Below are 21,302 nucleotides of genomic sequence, written 5' to 3'. Positions count from 1 at the left end.
CCTGGGGGGTCCCTGTTTCCCCTTGGGCGCCACCTTTAAGAGAATAATTTTGTGAGAACATAAAAATTTTTTTTTTTTTTTTTTTTTTTTTTTTTTTTTACAGTGCTTTGTAGAAGTTTACCCCTAAAGTTTTTCACATGTTATGTTAAAACCACAAACTGCTTTTAACATAAAAACCAGTTTCAAAATGTTCAGCGAAATAAAAAACGTGCACGTGTTTTAAAAGCGGTGTGCAATGAATTTAAGTAATTTTAATAGGCCATTCTTCTTTTAGACACCAGTGGATTAATCCAATCTTTCTTGAAAGACTTTGAAGAGTCAGAGATTGGCAGACAGTTGAACATGTTTCCACATTTTTGTGGCTGAACTCCCCCCCCCCAAGTACAAAAAAATGAAGTGGAATAGCTAGTGCATTGCTCCAACATATTCATGCCCTGCAGGAGTCACGTCAGGCTCTGTGTGTCTCTGCAGAAACGCGTGTGCATGTCTGGCAGCCTCTCTCTGTTCTTGGACTCTTTGCTGTGTGCTCTGGCTCCTCTAATGTGCCTCACAACACAGATACCTGAGCTGACCAGCTGCTCAGAGCACACACTGGTGAGCAGGGCTGCAAGCTCACACCAAATGCTTTACACCGTGCATGTTCGTGTAAAGGAAAATTTTATTACAAATTGAGGGGAAATTTCTAAACCGTTTTTCTCTTTTAGGCCTCCACTCTGGAAAACGTTGCTTATGTGATGCCTGGGCTTTAGATGAAGGTGGAAGACTCAGTCGATTCTTTACCAAGATGATCCAGGGATAGATATGTAAAAAAAAAAAAAAAAATTCTTTTTTTATTTTGAAATGTATTAATGCAGTCATTTAGTCATTTAGTATTGACATTTATTCCATTGTTTTTGTTGTGTGATTAAATGACTTGTCTGGGCATGAAGTGGTGTAGGTGCTTTTCATTTGAGCATTCACAAGGAGATCCTGTTTCACTGGGAAGAGGATGTGTTGAGTTGACATCATGGTTCTGGTTTAACATACTTCCAGTGCTTGGAAATTAACCCACCATATTCTTATGATTAAAATTAATTTATTGAATCTTTGGATAACGTGTAAAATAAAATGTTATCCAACCAATATGCTAATTATCTGACGCATAATTGGCATCTTTAAAAGTGGACGAGGTATAATAAACATTTTGAGAATTTCCAGCAAGACCCTTTTAAACTAGGACATATAGCCAGTCATATTTGTTAGCACAGCAGTAAAGAGGCATAATCTTGCACTCAAAATATTGAACATCTATTTCCTCATTGAAGGAATTATCAGATGATGAAACTTTTTGAGCAAAATCACCCATCTCACAATTTTGATCTTTTATCAACCACTGAAACCTTTTTTTGGGAGCTTTTTGTGTGTAAACTTGTCCCATACTTGCAGTCTAACAAGTATCCACATTTCTAACTGGATGGAAATCTTCATTTATAGGAACGACAAAGGTTTTAAAACAAACTTAATCTATACTCAAGTGTAGACTAAATGTTTTATTTTTTTTATTTTTTTTAATTCTGTAATTACGCTACGCTACATTTATTTTTAAGACTTTTTGAACATTAACAGTCAGTGGCTAGATTTTGGAGGATGGAGGACTAACTTTATTTTTTTTTCCATTTAAAATTAATGTTTAAGTTCATTTTGGTCTGCATGTCATTCAACATGGTTCACTGAACAACTGTAAAAGTTTTGCCACCCCCAAAATACCAGAGGCTAACTGAAAGCAAAACGTTTGTGAACTTGTACCTGAAGCATTTTAGATGAAATATGTAAAACAAAAAATGCAAAGCACTTTTCCATTACTTCTTTTCTGATGAAAAGAAGCAGAAGGTTATGTTTGAAACACAGTGTCCATTGCGCTGTAAACCTGTCTGGTTTCTGACTTCCCCTCACACCAACCCATGCATGGAAACAGAACATTAATAAGCTTGCAGTTTATTATCCATGGTAACTATAAAACCTTGAAGGAGATGTTCTCTGACAGACACCAGCATTTCTGCTTCTTCCTGGGTGCGGCAGATAAAACTTAGTGATTCACATGTCTGGCAGGTTGTACCATCTCTCCGCCCCAAGCTGGAATGCTCTCCTCCCTGCAGACACAGAAACCTGTTGTGCACAGAAATACACAAATAATTGTGTTTGTGCATGTGTGGTCACAGCTGGGAGTGGTGAGATGGTAAACTTGCTGGCAGAGTGCGCCTCACCTGAGCTGGGAGCTTTCAGTAGACTGCTGGGAAGCGACAAGCGCTGAACCTAACTGGATGGAAATCTTCATTTATAGGAACGACTGAAGAAAGTGGAAACTGTGTGTGACTGCAGCTTTGTAGACATCAAATACACGAGTAAGAACATTGTTTTTTTTTTTCTTTTCATGTATGTGTTCTAAGGAAATAAAAGTTTTTAATGCACTGTTGAAGCTTTAGCAGCTAAAGACTGATTTATGTGGAGCATAAGTTTCTGGGCCGCATTAGTTTTTTTGTTTCCAAAAATGTATTGTGGTCAGAGAAAATTTGGGTTCAGTCAGGATTTCTTAGAAAAGAAACAATGACAGTTGTTACATAAATTCCATGGCATCTGGTTTACTTGTATGCTCTTTTATTTTTTTATTTAACCTTTATTTTAGGTCTCTCTTTTGAAAATAGAGCTGGCTAAAAGGCATGCTGGTGTACAATTTACAAAATTATTAAAAGATACAGACAAAACAATGAAATTCACATAACTATACCCAAAATAAAAAAACTAAATGAACTACTAGTTTGTTCATAAATTGTAACACCAGTGCACAGTGTAATAATGTCACCAGCAGTGTTTTTGTAGTCTGTGTGCACTTTTACATTTGTAGTTGTTAAGTATTTGCATGCTAGGCTAAATATAATGTCAAAGTCAGAGCAGAATGTAGCTGGACTGGACTGGGCAGGTGTGGCTTATCAAACGTCGTGACACCAAACAGGTTGTGCCTTCAGCCTATTGGAGCAAAGGCTTTCACTGTTCTAGTTATCTTGTCACTTAAGCCGCTTATAGATTTGCAGATAAAGGAACAACTAATCATTTGGGGGTGACAGTGGCTTGAGGGGGGGAGGCGTTCTTCCTGTATCCTTTTCAAAACCCCTTCTTTCATCTCAGTTGTTGCATCCAATTGAGCAAGACATTTAACCCGCCTTTCCCCACTGGTGATGGTGGTCAAGGCATAGTGATATTTACTCAAGTTGTATGGGGTTGATCATGGTGCATTTTAGGTTCATCCTGAAATGTCTAAGCTAATTGTTTTTCATGTATGATCCTACTGTGGGGTCTAACACTTCACTACTTCCACTTACACTGAGCCAAACTCCATCCCTCTAGATGTGAGAGATATGGAAATGTCCTTAAAGCAGGTTTTAAATGAACAGTTCCACTCCCAACTCTGAAGTGCGTGGGGAGGAAAGAGGTAGACATCCAGCCACAAAATCTGTGATTTTATTCATCGCCACAGCACTGTAACCAGTGAATTAGTTTCTTATTTTTGTAGAGTCACTCCAAATCTTTTGTAAAGATGTATCTGCAGCTAAATGTTCAATAAATTTAGCTGATGCAGACCTCTGCTACATGAACAAACTCTTTCAAATTCAAAATCAGCAATTCATATTATGGGCGGGTTATGATTGCTAAAATTTGCATCTTGAAAAATAACTGCTGAAAAACATGTAACAATGTTGGTTTAAAAAGGTCGAAAAATTACCGTTGAAAACAGTTTTACTTACCATAAATTGATTTAATTTGTTTTCCATTCATTCATTTATTATTTCCTCTGGGATCAGATGATTTTATTAAGATAATTGATGGTGAACACTGTAAATGATATGATATTCAGTATGAGTAACTGGGTTGGAACATTGTAGTTGAAAACAAAATAAACATTCGTGTACTCTAACGTTAGCACAAAATAGTAACCGTGTAGGTTTTAAATTGATGGTGTTTAAAACAAATTGAGGGAAATATTCAAGCAGTAAGAAATGCTTTGTTGTGAATGTGAGAGTTCCATAAAATCACTGAACTGTAAATAAATATTGCATATTTGACCTACCACTCCCTCATCCTTTACATCAGGCATGAGTGAATACTTGAGAGAAGACTTCAATGGATCCTCCGCCTCAGACCTACGTCTTCTTCTCTTGGGGAACATCGGGTGCGGGAAGACGTCATCAGGGGACACCATCCTGGGCCAGCTGTCTCCCATCTATTCCAACTCCTCCAGGAGCTGCGCACAGCGGCAGGGCGTCGCCCAGGGCAGGAGAGTGACCATTGTGGAGGGGCCAAGATGGTACTGGGTCGGATCCAACATGGATGACGACGCCAAAAAGGAAACCGTGCGGGCCATGAGCTTGGTAGCGCCGGGTCCACACGCCGTTCTGCTGCTGGTGCCCGTTTCCCAGTTCACTGAGGTCTGCCGCTGTTTCGAAACTTTAGTTTTATTTCTTAATTCAGAAATGTTTTGTCTAGTTAAGATCACCTGTAACCATTGCCTTACACTAATTTGGGCAATGCACAGTCGAAGACTGTTAAGCATTCCCTTTTTTTTACCTGCAGATGGAGGGAAGAGTTCCTGCAGAGCTGGAAAAGTTGTTTGGGACTGAAGTGATGGATCACACGCTGGTGTTACTGACATGTGGAGACTATTTGATGGGGAAATCAGCGGAGGTAAAAGAACATTAAATCTAAGCATGTAAAAAAAAAAGAAAGAAAAAGAAAAGGGTGATCAGTGACTCATTCAGATACTCTATCACTAGCACTTCCTTGTTTTCTCTTTGTCTTCTTTTCTCTGCTAACTTACTTCCTCCTTTTACCCCTCATGCATTCATGAAATATTTCCACACCTGTAAGTGGTTTCCTTTTACACTAATTAAGAATAAAATGCAAAGCACTGCAAGTCAAAATTAATTCAGGCCTAATTCGTCTACAGGAATACCTGCAGGGAGAACACCCAGGCCTGAGGCAGGTCATCGAGCGCTGCGGAGGGAGGCACCACATCTTTAACAATCGCCAGCGACAAGACAAACGGCAAGTTCAGGAACTGCTGGAGAAGGTGAGCAGGTGAATCAGAAAATGATTAGCTAATAGTTATCGGTACAGAGACTGCTCAGGCATGCTGTCGTCGTGCCACCATCACACAGTCAGCTGCCTGGAATGTGTGCCGTTTCATTTTGCATTGTTCAATACTGAAACTAGAATCCAAATGCAATCAGGTCTGGTTGGATGATCATGTCATTCACCAGTAGCAGCACAGCTGGAGTTGTTAGTGAATATATTTGTTTTCTGGTTAAATGTTGTCATGGAGCTAAGGGAACGGAACATTACTTTCTTTGTAAGGACTTGTGTGACGCAGAATTAGACTTGTCTACTAATCTGAGCTTGGATCTGTGAAGGATGACATCACATGAGAGTTCAGTGTGTTCCAGCTGCAAGTTGAAAAACCAGCAAGATTTGAAATTTTTGTTGTTGTGCTGCTTTGAGCAAAACAAGAAGGAAACTATGTGCTTCTTTTGTGTTTGTGTGTTCAAACACCAAGGTAACACAAATACAGATTAAGCGTTTTGTGTACAATCTGTCAAAAGTATAAGTATTTTTAGTTATGAAGATTATAAGTCCTCTGTTATATCCTGGGATCACCGAATATGTATATAATGTTAAAAAACAAAAACAAAAAAAAAAAACATTTTAAAAAAGTGTAGTTAAAGAGGTATCGCGTGTGTAGAGACAGAGTGGACACCCATACACTTAGGCTATGGTCACAACTGTCCTCAGTTCGATTTCCAACCTTGAGACCCTTGCTGCTGCTGCTGCATGTCTTCCCCCAAAGGCAATAGTGCCAAAAAAGTTATCAAAATGCATGGGAATAACTTCAACAGTAAACAGCTGTCATTCTATTCATCAACAGATCGATAACATGGTCCAGAGAAGCGGGGTATTTTACATGAAAACGGCCCAGGAGCGAGAGCTGGAGAAACGGGTGCTGGAGCGAAAGCGAGAGCTGATGGAAAGTTTCAGAGCTCAGAAGGAGGAGAAGAAAAAGTCTGTGGTGGTGAAGAGCGTTCCAGACACAGACGTCTTTGGCAGAGGAGAGGAAGCTGTCAGCACCGTGGAGAGGAGAAGAGAATACAAAGATGAAGTGGAAGGACCTGAGGCTGAGACTCGAGTTTCTAACGGGCTTAATTCATCTCCGGCACCTGAGCAGCCCTCACACTCAGAGCCACAAGAAGACACGCCGTTCACCAGGACACCCAGTTTCAGACTGAATGCAGGTAGGTGCTATAAAAGATTTTAACCCGATGTGACTAGCTTGGGTGTTTGTGACACCGTGTTTCAGCATAGCAGGCTAAAAATGTTTTGTTTTTACACAGATAAGTATCAAACTTGTCTGTTTCTCACTTGTCTGTTTTGTAAAGTACATTTTCCCAGAGAAATCCTCCCATTGGCTTTAATAAAATATGTGGTGAAATAATGACAGCTCTTCCTGTTTCTTCCCTGTAGATGGAGCCATGCTCTCACAGATCTCGGAGGCTAAATCGACGCCTAAATTGATCTCCACTTGTAAGTCTGAGAACTGTTGCTTAAAGTGGTGGAAAAGCATTCATACCCATTAAATCTATTTAAAGTGTTTTATGTTTCAAGGCAGAATCTTAAATGTGTTTTATCAGAACATTAATGTCACTGAAGCTGAAGAAAATTACTTTTATGATTATTCTTTTTTTATTTTACAAATGAATATGGGAATTTGGGGTTGCATTCGTTTTGTCCTGTTTTGTGGTTGTAATGAGACAAAATGCATAAAAGTTTATGTTGTAGCAGTGTTTATGTACTGTACATCTATTTAATAGTGGGTGGTGTGGTCGCCTATTTTACATTGTACTTTAAACAAGTAGATAAGAATTTTATAAGAGCAATAAATTACAGCAGCCAATCGGTGATGATCTCTTATGTATGTTGTAGATTTCAAGAAATGTTTTAACAGCAATACATTTCCAAGGATACACAGTAAACAGATTGGTAAACATGTCCGATGATTTTAAATTTTCCGTCGGATAATATTAAAATGTATCACTGATGTCCTACTTTACGAGTTGTTTTCACAAACACTTTTATAGTTCTGTTACATCTGCATGACAGTAAATGAAATTTTTATTTTTAATGTCCTTGGTTTCTCTGTAATTTGATTTTCAGTTCATCACAGAATCAACAGCGTTGAAGAGAATTCCTCTGAGCCATCGCCGGCCTCTCCTCCTTGTTCACCTGTTTTCTCCTCCTCCTCCTCCTCCTCATACTCCACACAAACCTTCTTCGCCTCTCCTTCACCCATATCCCAGTCCTCGACACCTCCTTCGTCTCCGCCTCCGTCTCTGTCTCCGTCGTCATCCACCCCTGAGGTTCGTCTGGTCTTGCTCGGTCGATCCGGGTCAGGGAAGAGCTCAGCTGGCAACGCAATCCTGGGACAGGCAATGTTTGAGTCCAATTCGGAGAGCTTAACAGCAGTCACTCAGAAGTGCGAGAAAAAGAAGGCAATGGTTGACGGAAAAAGGGTTAGTAATCACATCCAGGAGAGTCTAGTTTGCATGTGCATATTCTGGATGTGATTCCATAAAAAAAATCTCCCTGCAACTTCAAAACTGATTGAGTTTTTCTCACCTGCAGGTGTCAGTGGTGGACACACCTGATTGGTTCAACTCAGAGCAGACTCCAGATGAAGTAAGAGCTCAGATCTCCTCATGCATTGCTTTGTCCAGCCCCGGTCCTCACGCCTTCCTTTTGTGTGTCCCGCTGGACCAGCCGGCAAAGACCGAGCTGCAGGCCCTCTCGGCACTTGCGAAGGTTTTTGGCCCAGAGGCAGTGCAGAAGCACACCATGGTCCTCTTTACATATGCAGATCGACTGAGGGATAGTGGCAAAGAAGGAGGCAAGAGCGTGGAGGAATACATCGCCAGCCAGAGGGGGGATTTGGTAAAGCTGGTGGAAAAGTGCACAGACAGGTTTCACGTGATGGAGAAGGGACAAGGTGTCAGGCAGAAAAAGAACGTGGCAGAGCTTTTGGAGAAGGTGGATCAGACGGTGAAGGAAGCTGGAGGACTGTGTTATTCTAGCCCTGCTTTTCAAGAGGTGGAGGACAGAGTGAGACAGAGACAGCTGGAGATAGCAAGGGAAAGAAAGGGCATAAAGCAAGAGACAGTGCTACAAGCTGGGCAGCTCAGCACCATGAGGCAGCCTCTGGCACAAATAGATGAGGAGATGACAGAGGATGAGATTGGGAACACAAGGGATGAGGCAGAGATGAGTGTAAGCAACACAAGCATAGACAGCCTTCCGCCTTTTACTCCTTCCACCATGTCACCCTCACTCCTCCGTTCTATGATGGAGAAAATGGAGTACAGTTCCAAGATGTTAAACAAACTGTTGGGGAACAGCTCAGCGTTCTTAGGACAGGGAGCAAAACAGGTGAAGGGTAGTCCGGTGTGGGAAAAAGTTGACAGTGGTGCCCAAAACGTCCAAAAGATGGTGGTGGACAGTTCTATGTGGGAAAAGATGGGCGCTACTGCGGGTCAAATATCCAAAGCCGTGGGTGACAGGGTTCCCCAAAAGGTTGTGGATGGTTCTGCGTGGGTGGGATCTGGGGCAAAAGCTGTGACTGAAAGTCCAATGTGGGGAACAATGGGTTCAGGGGCCAAACTGGTGGCCAATGGCTCGAAGCATGTCGGAGCTGGGCTCAGAACCAGAGTAAAGAATCTGGCTAAGAGCCCCTTTTGGGGGAAGATGGGTTATGGTGCCAAAACTGGAGTTAAACTGATGGCAGATGGTTCCGTGAAGGTTGGAGCTGGGATCAGTGCTGGTGCAATGAAGATGGCACAGAATCCCATTTGGGGGAAGATGGGTTCTGGAGTCAAATCAAGGGCCAAAATGGTGACAGAGAGCTCAGTCTGGGTAAAAATGGGAGATGCTGCCAAACAGGTGCCGAAGACGGTCATCATTGGTGCAATCCTGGGTCTGGTTCTTGGTGTGATTTTGGCCGGCGTGGTTGGTGGGGCTGTCGGGACAGCTGCTGGATCTGGAGTTAGTGAGGTGATCCGGCGCAAATTCAGCGAGGAAAACGCATCAGATGGAACAAGAAACAATCAGACATCAGTGAACAGCAGCATCGGTGGCAGGAAACTCAAGAAAAAAAAATAAAAGACTGGAATGGACTATTCATGCTAAATTTACAACAGTGGAAAATTATCTATTGGGATCATCATCTTATGAATAACTGCTTCATCGATGATTTTTCTGACATCTATGCTTTTTCTCTTATGTTATTTCTGTTCAGCTTTGTCCCAGTATTTGTACATAGTGAAATCTGTGCATTTTGGCAATTAAAGTAGATTGATATTCAGGTTTTTGTGTATATAAAAAAACCCACACATTAATTTAAAATTAAGTTTACCTAAAATGACTTGTTGTTGAAAATAAGTATCTAATTCTGATCTTGATAATAGAAAACTTTTTTTTTCTTTTGTGAGCAAAATAAAAATCTTACAATTATTTACAAAATTTGTGTCTATTCTTCAGAGGCCAAATATCTTATATTAAAAGGAAAAGTAAATTATTCCATCATACTTAAAAAAAAGACAAAAAAAGACATTCTTGGTACATTGATCCTATGGTTCTCAAACTGTGGTGCAAGCACCACTGATGGTTCCTACACCACTAATAAAAATAATAGTGTATTATTGCAACTATGACCATGAGATAAACATTTGGGAACCATTTTTGACTTGAAAGTCATGGCATTTGGATTTTCCATTTATTTTTCATATTTGTAACTTGAATATAGAAATACAATGCACCATTCTTTAACCAAACATTCAGTAGTCCTGGTACACTGACCCTTCCCGTAAACCTAACCATTACCAGTACATGCCTAACCCTAAACCTAACCATTACCAGTACATGCCTAACCCTAAACCTAACCATTACCAGTACATGCCTAACCCTAAACCTAACCCCACAAACAGCACTTCTTCTCGTGGGACACAGGCTTTGGGTCCCATAAGGAGAAGTCAGTCCTCACAAAGTAGCTTTTGGTGGAAAAATGGGCCTTACACACACACACATACACACACATGCACACACATGCACACACATTAAAAACAAAAATAGGGGATTTTAACATTTGAGGTGTTTTAAAATGGCAGCTCTAATCTTCAGTGTCTGAACAGAAGGCATGCTTTACAAACATGACAGGGCCTTTGCATGGTGTCAGGAAATATATTCTTTTCACCAGTTTAGTACGTCATTAAACGTGTGAAATATGTGGCAACGATGGTCAGTTTTATCACAGAAATGTTAGGAGCTTTCTGCTGTGTCATTCTAATACCCCGAAGCAGCTATTTTGTTAACGCAATATCCGAAAAGAGGCGTCCTCATTTGCATGCTGCAGTCATGCCTGTGCTACCAAAATATAACTGGCAGGTTACTTGGCGCTTGGCAGAGGAAATGAGGCTAGAGGTGCAGTATTTGTCTGGCATGCAGGAGAAGGGGTGGGAGCAAAACGCATTATCTCTGAGTCCCAGGCTGGCACATGTGACCCTGCTTGACCCCTGTATCAGGAGGAGGAGAGAGGGTTAACACACCAGCTGTCAAAAGGGACAGCTCAGGATTTCTGAAAAAGTTTAAAGACAGTTCTAATATCCTACATGGAGTAGATAGCTCTCTTGGTGTCTTTAGTTTAGTATAAATCCAGTCAAGTTGGACCAAAAGCTTTGGTCTTTTGCCAAAAGAGGCAAAGACCAAAGTGGATGCTTACTGTCCTAGAAAGGCGTCAAGTCTCCAAAACACCAAAGAGATTCTGATAAATTCTGTATAAACTTTTGAAGTTTTGTCATGTTTGCTTTAAGTGGTTAGTGAGAAAGAGGCCAGTAACAATTTACAAAAAATGGAAGCAGGAGGAGGTGTGAAATGTGTTTACTGATAATGACACAATGAGTCTCTATTTCTCATGTAAATAATAGAAAGCTTCTTTGTAGAAAAACAAACACAAACAAAAAAAAAACACTTAATGCAAACAGCTTAAAGGTTTGCATAAACCACTGTGAAGTTTGAGGAGTAAAATAGTTTTAAGATGCTATTTTCTTTGGTCTCTCAAATTATCCGTTAGCTTTGTCCTCTGGGGATTTATATTTATATTAAATGAAGACATCACGTGAATTAGCTTCTGCAGGTAGGATGTTAACTGATTGTAACCTTTAAATTACTTTAAAAAAAACCTTGATCTAAGGTTTCAAGCTAAGAAGATAACCTAATCTAAATAAATTCAACAAATGCAGGTTCGTGAAATTTCCTGATAGCATCTTTTATATTTATTAAATTAAGCCAGCGTGCTTATGGCATTTAAAACTTAAAAGCCTCAGAATTATGCTGAGTTCAACTCGTTACGGCACATAAATCTAATCTCAAAGTTGCTTTTGTTTTGTATGTTGAGAAGCCTTTAAACTCAGACAAATTGTGTGAGTGTGTCTGAGATTGCAGCCCCCTTCTGTGGCATCTGAAAAAAGCAGGGTGGGGACGGAGCGACTTGGCACAGAAGAGCGGACAGATGCAGCCGTAGCAACGTTGTGAAAGCTGCCCTTCCTGTTGTGTGATCCTGAAACTGGCTGCACAGGGTTTCCCAGAGCATCCTGGTGGGGATTTTTTTTTATTTATTTGGGCCTACCTTTCTCTCATTCAGTGTTCACTGCCCCTCATGCCCGAAAACCTCTCATCGAACACACACTCGCACGCAACCACCACCCTACACCCCCTCCTTCAGGAAGCTTGTTGGCCATCAATGAGACAGCACTAACTGTAGCCTTTTCCTGGCCACTTGATAGAGCCACAGCTGAACCTTGCCCCGCAGCTTTTCGCTTTCCTCCTCCTCCACGCTGAACCCCATCTTTAACCACATCCCACATCCATCCTGACCTTTTTCAACCTCAACCGCACAGCCAAAACTGCCGCTCTCATAAATCTATGTCCCTGCTGTGCAAAAGCACCTGTGGAGCAGGAAGCTTTATGCATATTTTCTGACGATTCCAGCTAAATCTTGATGGTGTTCATGCGTTACAATAAAACACAAGGACACGTTGTCTGTGTTAAACAAATAAAAAAAATATGTTGAAAAGAAGGAATATCTAGCCGTAATATCTATATGTTATTTAATCAAACAGTTGTTGTTTTTTGCAGTCAAATCTCACAGATTTCAGTTTACGGAACTTTTTTTTTTTTTTTTTCTTGGGGGCCGAATGTTCCCTGAACTGAGCACAGCAAAAACATTTGGATGTGTTGAGAAATAGTGCTGACTGTGAGTTGTCTTCAGAGAGCAGTAAGAGGATGTCAAATAAGGAACAGCAGAGTAAAACACACTTTATTATTGTCTGGTAGAAGTGTGTCACAACTTCAGGGTGGAACCATGGACCCGCTTCTTTTCAACAAGGACAGGAGGAACATTGAACACAGCAAATTGTGCAGCATGCCACGAGCTTTTCTGCTGGTGCGTTGAAGATGGTAACTGTGCACGTAAACATCTACGATGCGGACGGGAACAAAATACATTTATGCAAGACATTTTTGAGAGTTAAAGCCATGTTTGCCATATTTTCTTGAAATAAATTAATTCCAAAGGAGGCAAGAAGTTACTGGAATCTATGCTGCCATTTCTGGAGGTAAGGTGGCAGTTCCTTGCAAAAGTATTTTAACATTTTCACAGCCTCAAGTGTCCAGGCATTTTCAAGTAGCATCCTAAGACAGAAAATTGCAAAGTATTGCACGTGTGAAGAGGAGGAAAAATAATATTCAAAATATTCTATGAATAAAACATTCTGAAAAATGTGGCATGCAATCTATTCATCCTCTGTGAGAAAGTTGTTTCTTTAACTATCTTATACTGTAGGCTTTTTCTTTTATTTATTACCAATTTCTTTTTCACAAAATAGCTCAAGCTCATTCAGAATGGACAGAGAGCATCTGTGAGCATCAATTAACAATTCTTGAGTCAGATATTTATCTATGAAAGATTTGGACTTTGACTGAGCCGTTCCAATGCTGTCTGCAGGGTGAGCCCTCAGCCCCAGTCAGGAATCTTTTACAGCCTTTAACAGGTTTTCTTCTAGGATTAAGTTGTTTAGATGAATTTATCTTCCCATCAACTCTAATCAGGTCCCTGCTGAAGAAAAAATAAATAAAATCCCCACTGTGTGATGGTGACACCGGCATGTTTTACCATGTGTGTTCAAGGTGTTTAACTTCTCCACGACTTTCTCCTTGACATGTTTGCTGTATTCCTGGCTCTTTGTGATACTGTTTGTTCACTAACAAACTTCTGAGGAACAGTTGTATTCATGCTGTGTTCTGAAGGCAGATCAATGGATTGTATTTTATTCAAGGATATGGGAGATAAAGAGTCTGAATGCAAATGTTATGCTACCCTTTTGAAACTTTTATGACAAGAAACACGTACCACGTTTCTTCAACTCCTCGGTTATGTGCTGCTTCTTGTTGATTTACAATGAATCCCCATAAAACACATTGGTGTAGAATGGATGTGATGCCATATGAAATAGGGATGTGTTTACTTTTGCAGTGAACTATAGCTTGCTCCAGATTATTGGGTTGCAATATATTTTGACTGTTCTGTTAAATTTCATGCCTAAACCTTCCTCTAAGCGAAGGTTTACTTCATGCGCGACACTTCAAAATCACTGCACATTATCACAAAAACACAGGATATTAAAAGTATGAAATACCACCAAAATTGACATTTTATTCACATTGCTTAGAACCAGATTTTCAAAAACTGGATAATCAAAGGGAAAAAAAAATAATTCTATTATTCTTGGCAGCTCCAAGAATAATAGAATAACATGTTACATGTTATACTTTCGTCCCAGTGCCTCTGCAGGTCTTTTAAAGTCACCGCTCATCGTTTGTAGCAGCAACCATCCTAATCTGACCTTTAACTTTTCCCAGAATGTCATGCGTTACCAAAGAGGGCTTTGCCCCAAAGCTCTCCTCGCTGTCCGTGTCTCCGTAGCAGCTGGACGTTGCTGGAGAGTTCACCAATGCAATGACTGAGTCGGTTGAATCTCTGTGGGCTGACGCCACAGCAGCAGGACGGGCTGCTGCGGGCGGCGTGTCCCTCTGAAACAGAGTCCTCTGACTGGTACCGTCCAGCCCAGCAGCCCTGCTGTCATCCTCTGCTCGGCCCTCGACGGAGTTCCTGCTCTTGTCCTGAGCCTGGTCGTTGAGCAGCGTGACCAGGAAGTTGATGTACTTCACGGCCAGACGCAGGATTTCGTTCTTGCTGAGCTTCTTGTCGGGCGGGTGCGTAGGAATCAGTTTCCTGAGCTCAGAGAAAGCTCCGTTCACGTTCTGCTGCCGCCAGCGCTCGCGGCTGTTGGTGAACACCCGGCGGGCAAGTTTCTGAGGAGGGCCTGACAGAAACGCATAAATTAAGTGTGTTAATTAACAAGACATTGCATGTGTTTTTTCAAAATTATCTGTAAGTGGTATGAGAAGACAACGTTGGTTATTGTTCATAAACCGGCACAATGAACAACTTGTTAAATTTTCCACTCTAAGCAAATGGTAGCTTTTGCGCTAATGCAGTTTGACCAAATTGTAGCGACTCCACAAAATGATATCCGTAAATAAGAGAAAAAAAACCCCAATACATTTAAAATCCAGTTTTCTTTAGATTCAAACTGAAAATCCCATAATTGTGCAACTCTTCTGACAGGTAGTGCTTCAAATGCAGGAAATACTAAAAAGCATTCTTTATATTTTTGTCTACATAACTGCTAAATCATCCTTAAGCTAAAATTGTAACTACTTGCTATCAAATTGTTTTATGTTTAAAGATACTATTAAACTGGTTTTAACTGTTATTGAGTAGTACAAGAAAACACCCTCAAATTTTAAGTCTTTCAATTAATTACCCAGAGTTATTCATCAGAATATAAGTCTTATATTAAATCCAGGACTTTGTACATGCATCATTCATGCACTTACTATTATTGAGGTAACATTTTTGTTTTTTGTTTATTTTTTGTTTTTTTTTTCCTTTACAAATTGAGGTCCTTGCTTTCTGATAATGAAAACAAAAGCAATGTGAATGTGAATACTTGCTTAAAAGTTATTTTTGAAAAACTAGTTCAACTTGACAAATGAACGCATACTCATATTTTTCTCTTCACTTCAACCATAAAAAACACAGAGCATTTTCTGATATTATTACAGCAATATTTAAACTAAGAGAAAAAAATAGGTTAGGTTATAAAACTAGATCAGAAGCCTTCCCCCTTCTTCGATTTTTCATGGACCATACACATTTTTTTTTTCATTTTAAGTTGAAGCTTAACACACTCTGAAATCATGGATATTAAAAAGTATCATTAGCCAAAGTCACTTCAACACTGAAATCAGACTTGTTGCTGAAAATCAAACACTGTAAAGTAACTCTGTAGGAGGGATTTTCTTCTCCTTGTGCAGTGGCGGTGAGATGCATTGAGAAATCTTGACCCACTCAGCTGTTCTAGCCTCATCAGGTCAGGAACCGAAACGTTTTTATTTTTAGAAAATGCTTTATTGCTTTGATCCCTTTTGCATCTGCTTTGAGGCTAACGTAAAAGAGTTTGGTGGGTGAACCTGTATCTACGTGCAGCAGATCGAGACAGAAAATGGCCAAAATAATAATAAATAAATAAATAAACCAATTGCATTGTTTTGTGAATTTCTCCCTTAATGTATACATTTATCTCATAAGAAAACAAATTTAATGAGTTCACTTTGTTTTTGTTTTTTTATTTCATTAATGCAAAGCCATTTCTGTAGATATTCAACAGGAATAAGCAGGGATAATGCTAACATATTATATGACGTTTCATTTGTAACTTAAGGACCAGGTTCTCACAATATGTGCAGTGGAGGTAATTTCCGGAAAAAATGCAAATTACTATTTCCAAATCTTTACTGAAACTCACATTCGTTGATCTCCATCTCAAAATGAGAAGAGGGCCTCCTCTTAATGCGGATGTTGTTGTTGACACCATAGCTTCCTCCTGATGGTCCCAGGTAGGAACTAAGACATTAAAATACACATAAAACAATAAATTACATAAATTATATGCAGCAGAGGTAAAAAAACAAAAAACAGTTGGGATCTTCCACCACCTGTAATTTTAGATGCTGCTACATAAAGAGAGAGTGTAGTGAAGAGCCATTAATAAAGTTTGATTAAAATTATTGTGATGGCATTTATTAAGATGTCCCTCTCAGTTCTCAAAACTCTTGGTTATCGGATGATTTTTCTTCTGCTGCATGTTCAACTATTTAAACTAATAAAAAGAGTGGCAACTGCCTTATTCCCCCACCAATTAGGTCAGCCACAGAATAGTCCACAGTGAAAAATAATCTACTTTCTTTCTTAGTCGGCAGCAAAATTGAGGAAATAGTCCTTTGTGGAACAGAAACTAACGTAACAGGAGAGCTTTAAACCGAAGACTTCATGAGAAGGACCAAACAGCTGCCCCAGTACAACTTGAAGAGATGTGCTGTGCTGCCATTTCTCTGTGCAGTTCAGGCTCCCATCAATCACAGCGGGAAACTGTGAAATCCCAGCAGTTTGAGTTTTTATGTAAAACAGAAACTTGGCATTGTTACTGAGCGTGTTTGTCATTAAAGCTCACGTCGCGGGAAGTTGCTCTCAACTGGTGTTCATAATGTTGGGTACTGCTGCTTGGCAGTCTTTCTAAATTGTCTTTTTGTGCGCTGTTATTGAAGGTGTATTTATTAATACATAATTTACAAGTTGAAGCAGCTTTCAGAGTTTCAGGCTTGGTTTATCTGTGACAAAACATCCCGGCTATATCATACATTTGTTTACTTGACTAGATTGTCAGAAAGAGGCTGTTTTGCTGTACAATTTGTAGTAGACATAAGAGATAAACACAAAAAATATCACTTTGAAATGTTATTACCTTCTTAAGCATCTAAATTATTTCAGGTGGAACATCTGGAAGCTGTTTTAAAGGTGGTACAACTTGCAAGTGTAGAGAAAATAGAAAAGTGGCAGAAATGATGCATGTATTTTTTTTTCTACTCTTTAGTAAGAATCTGGAAAATGTTGTGCAGATTTGCGCTGAGCTTCCATCATTCTGATACTCCTCACTGAAGTAGAGTAAGTGAATTAGTGAGTCCACCTGTTTTAAAATTACTGTTAGTATGAATCCAGCTGTTCTGAGAAGGCCTAGGACGTTTGCTGAAGATTATTACAGCACCACGATGAAGACGCAGAGCAGACAAGTTGAAGTTGTTGAGAGTTTTTAAAGCGGCGTTAAGTTCTAAAACAGTATTCCAGACTTGAACATCTCTCGGAGCTCTGCTTAATCTATCAGGCTGCTGTCAGTCATGCACTCTACAAACCTTCTTTTTATGGGAAAGTGGAAAGAATAAAGCCGTTGTTGAAAGAAAGCCATGCAGGGGAGGCAACAAACGTGTGGAAGAACGTGTTCTGCTTGATGAGACCAAAATAGAATATTTTTGGTCAACATGCAAAAAATGGTATGCATGTGTGTGTGTAGCGGAAAACTAACTGCACATTGACCTGAACACGTCATCCTACCGCGGAACGAGGTGTTGGTCTCAGAGACATCGAGTTCTTGTAAAACTAACAACCCACCTGTTTAGAGCTGCTTTGAGCTATTATAAATGGAACATTGACCAAAATATTTGATGTGTACTGATGGTTTTAACAATGGCGCTTGACAAAATGTAATGTGTGTTACTCTAACTACAACTGTTGACTATATGATGTGGAGATGACGTTTTTATGCACTTTGATGTGGACAGATGTGCACAGATAACTGCTACACAAGTAAATTTGATTGAGTGATCATGCTGTGATGATGCAAATAATAATATTTTAAATCACATCACGTTTATATGCTGGCATCATCCTGTCCAGACTATGTCTGTCTAATCGGACTGATGTCGAGCTCTCTGGAAGTGTAAGACTAACTCTGATGTGCAATGTGCCAAATCTGAGGTGGTAATGAGACAAAAAAGTTGGGAGTAACATACAGTACATAAATGCAAAAGTCAAATCTCACCTGGTGAGGAACGGGTGTGTGGGGAGATACTGCTGAGCCAGGAGGGGCCCAGAAGGACCAGCGGAGGGGCCTCCAGGACTTCCAGATAATCCTGACGCTCCAGGACTGATCATGGTCAAACAGGCCTGCTGGCTGCGCCGAATGTCCCTGTGGGGTCCGTGGATTAGGCTGGGAATTGGGTGGAGGGCGGTCAAAGGGGTGTTGGGAAGAGGCAGAGGGGGTTTGCTGTGGCCGAGGCTGATGACTGGAATGTGTGGAGGAAGAGGAGACAGTGAGGATGCTGAGGGGACAGCTGAGGTGGAAGCTGCAGGCGGAAGGGGGCACGGAGACGTCTTGGCTGGAGCGGGGAGGAGTGGCGGTGGGGAAGAAAGAGTCGGGGATCCGTCTGTGGATGTGGGAGCATTAGAGGCAATGCTTTTTGATCCCTCAAGTTTTCCCATCTCGTCATTTTGAGCCGTCTCCCTGAGAGCAGACTCAGGCGGGTCGTATGCACCTGCTTGGTGACTGGTTAACACCGTTGTTAGGATGATGGGAGAAGGAATCGGGGCCGGAGCAGAGATGTTCATATGTTCTTTTAGCTCAGCTTTATTTACAGGCTGTGGGCTTCTAGTGGGATCCAAGGACGTTGACGGACTGTGCAGCTCCACGGATGCGGAGGACTGTGAAGAGGTAGAAGACGAGGGAGAGGAAGAGGAGGTGGGACGAAGGAGGTCAGGTGGGGAGGCAGGTGGAGCAGAATGTTTCAGTTTTTCCATCATGGTGCTGACGTCTTTGGAATAAAGAATCGCTTATCAACCTCGTTCTTCTTTCAGAAAGTGCGCCTCTTTGTCACGTTTGAGATAAACTGATGGTTTCATGTTCATCAATAAGAGTCCGTAAAGGTGACTTGGTGTCCTAACCCTAACTCCTCCAATTTTTTTCCCAGATTTTGTAAATCTGTTAAAGGTAGGGTTTCCTCTAACCAACCTGAAACCCATCCAATCTGATTGGTGTTCCAATATCAGCAAGATGCTCTGTTGTGTCTGCGATGTTGTAGCTTCTTGTGTCTGATGACTTCCTGGTCACTCTGAGGTATCAAATGCATTGCAGTCCTCACAGTGCTGAACGAACTGGACTCGCGTCTTTACAACTGGATCCGGCGACGACGTACAGCAGAGTTTGATCTAAATTTAAATGTGTGTGTCTGTAATTTTCTTGCAGTACATCCCGAGTGGCAAAGTTTATGTTCTCAACAGAAAAGCAGTGACTGTTTTTCTTAAGTCTGTTTAGCTGTCTGTAGCATGTGTGTGTGGGTGTGTGTGTTGTCTGAGGATGTGACTCAAAATCTCTGGAAGGATTCGAAATGACCCAGATCCTTGAAGATTGGACTAGTATCAAAGAATCTGCCGAACAAAAGAAAGAATTAAAAACAATGTTAAGATACCCTTTTCATATGCTTGAAAGGTCAGTTCTAGTGTTGCTGTTACTAAAACTGTCATCAAAATCACTTTGTTTTTCCTATCATGCTGCAGCATTGATTGTGGTGAGTTTTTTTTTGTTTTTGCTGATTACTGAGGAAAATAGTTGTTCTACTATAAGGAGAAACAGTCATTCCCTCCACCCCACCCCTGCAGTGTGAAGTACTTCTAATTTTTAGGTTTTGCAATACCAATTGTTCCTGTTTTGTCTTTTCTGGTCATCGTGACTTTAGTTTTGAACAGTTCCGTCTTTCTCTAAGTTGTCTAGGGACGACTCCTGCAAGTGAATTCAAATTTAATCTCTTTGCGGCGCCGTTAAATTTAAACACCGTGCAAAAAAAAAAAAAAAAATTGGTTAAAACGAGCTTGGTGGAAACTGCGCATGCAGAGCTCTGATAATAATCTCCCTGCACTGTAAATAACCGAAACCGGGTTGCTCTCATCATTTAGCTTGTTTTGTATTGCAATTCAACAGAGCACTATTAAAATGAATGCTTTTCTTCTTTTTGGATTTGTATATTTTTCTTTTTTATTTCTTTTGTTTTTACATTTAATTATTAATATTAGTTTATTGTCTATAATAAATATAAATTTTGGAATGATGCTTACTGAGAAAAAAAAAGAAAAACAGTGCAACTTTAAAGCAAAAAACATAATTTTAAAGAAAAAAAATCAAGATATTTTTAACAACAGAAATTCTCTCTTATGAACCAAAATATTCTCATTGCAACAATATTTCACTGAAAGTCTTTTTGAACGTCCCACCTGTTCCATATGGGGCGCTGAACACAACCCAATACTTCAAAAAATAAACTGCAGACTTATTTCAATTCTGACTACAAATGTAAAATTCAAGAGGCAGCCAAGGTAATCTGATTACTTACTGACACATGGCGTGTGGTTCCTCGTCTGCCTGTCACGCAAAATCCCTCAGAGTCGAAATGATCTGTGAAGGAGCATGTTGAATGTGCGCAGCACTTAAACGCCGTCTCCCTCCTCCCTCTGCTCAGCCGCACTCCATGCAATCCTGTCAGCGTCCGCCTGTCAGTGTCTGAGGTCAGAACTGGAGCCAAACTGTCTGACATTACTCAAAAAAATGCCTTCCTACAGATGTGAATCCCCTTCAGAAGTATAAGTGATATACAAGTGTTAATGTTGTAAAGTAACAGCTGGAGAGAAACAGACTTAACCTGAGGTCTCAGTTGAAACATAAATATTTCTTCTTTTTTTTTTTTTTTTTTTGACAAAGATGAATTGAAAGCATGAAGATTGACGGTTCTGGTCTCTCCTTCCCCCCACTTTCTGTCCCTGTGTCACCCTCACCTATCTGTCTTTCACCGTTCTGTCTATCCCAATCCCACTTCTTCGCCAAAAAGACACAATGATTTAGTTGGTTGCCAGAGTTCTGGTACTGGCAAAGGAGAGGTGGGAGAGCGAGGAGAGGGGGGAGAGAAAGGGAGCCATGTTGCAAGGAGAGTTTTCCGCTCCCTGCTGGACAAGAGGATGTGCTAGTACAATGTGGTGGCTGCTGATAAGAGCCTCAAAAGCTGCCTGTGGTCTACAGATAAGGAACCCCCACTCCTCCTATACACCCCCCCCCCCTCCAACACCAGTACACACACACACACACACACACACACACACACACACACACACACACACA

The 21,302-nt window shown here is 40.6% G+C and overlaps 2 protein-coding genes across 2 annotated transcripts; one reads left to right on the top strand and one right to left on the bottom strand.

The window, feature by feature from the left end:
• Positions 1 to 2,181: 2,181 nt before the first annotated feature.
• Positions 2,182 to 9,582, top strand: LOC106960319 (uncharacterized). The gene is made up of 8 exons (XM_015053400.1): positions 2,182 to 2,381; positions 4,126 to 4,460; positions 4,606 to 4,716; positions 4,979 to 5,101; positions 5,954 to 6,317; positions 6,547 to 6,606; positions 7,237 to 7,592; positions 7,705 to 9,582. The coding sequence occupies exons 2-8, from the start codon at positions 4,128 to 4,130 to the stop codon at positions 9,229 to 9,231; spliced, it is 2,874 nt and encodes a 957-aa protein (XP_014908886.1). The 5' UTR covers positions 2,182 to 2,381; positions 4,126 to 4,127; the 3' UTR covers positions 9,232 to 9,582.
• A 2,834-nt stretch (positions 9,583 to 12,416) lies between these two features.
• On the bottom strand, positions 12,417 to 21,107 carry lyl1 (LYL1 basic helix-loop-helix family member). The gene is made up of 4 exons (XM_015053283.1): positions 20,524 to 21,107; positions 18,183 to 19,564; positions 16,056 to 16,153; positions 12,417 to 14,507 (listed from the first exon to the last, which is right to left on the bottom strand). The coding sequence occupies exons 2-4, from the start codon at positions 18,938 to 18,940 to the stop codon at positions 13,987 to 13,989; spliced, it is 1,377 nt and encodes a 458-aa protein (XP_014908769.1). The 5' UTR covers positions 18,941 to 19,564; positions 20,524 to 21,107; the 3' UTR covers positions 12,417 to 13,986.
• Between the last annotated feature and the right edge of the window lie 195 nt (positions 21,108 to 21,302).

Source organism: Poecilia latipinna, unplaced genomic scaffold, assembly GCF_001443285.1.
Source record: "Poecilia latipinna isolate Pla-1442-1.1 unplaced genomic scaffold, P_latipinna-1.0 Scaffold4, whole genome shotgun sequence".
NCBI classification, from domain to species: domain Eukaryota; kingdom Metazoa; phylum Chordata; class Actinopteri; order Cyprinodontiformes; family Poeciliidae; genus Poecilia; species Poecilia latipinna.
The sequence above is the reverse complement of the archived record's forward strand: the minus strand, read 5'-3'. Positions and strand labels throughout refer to the sequence as shown.

Bases quoted from the DNA above. Each gene is read 5' to 3' on its own strand.
- lyl1 (XM_015053283.1), bottom strand. From the start codon at position 18,940: ATGATGGAAAAACTGAAACATTCTGCTCCACCTGCCTCCCCACCTGAC. The intron at 16,154-18,182 runs GTGAGATTTGAC...TTAATGTCTTAG, and splicing joins ACACACCCGTTCCTCACCAG to TTCCTACCTGGGACCATCAG. The intron at 14,508-16,055 runs GTGAGTTTCAGT...CGTTTCTGTCAG, and splicing joins TGAGATGGAGATCAACGAAT to GCCCTCCTCAGAAACTTGCC.
- LOC106960319 (XM_015053400.1), top strand. From the start codon at position 4,128: ATGAGTGAATACTTGAGAGAAGACTTCAATGGATCCTCCGCCTCAGAC. The intron at 4,717-4,978 runs GTAAAAGAACAT...ATTCGTCTACAG, and splicing joins TGATGGGGAAATCAGCGGAG to GAATACCTGCAGGGAGAACA. The intron at 7,593-7,704 runs GTTAGTAATCAC...TCTCACCTGCAG, and splicing joins CAATGGTTGACGGAAAAAGG to GTGTCAGTGGTGGACACACC.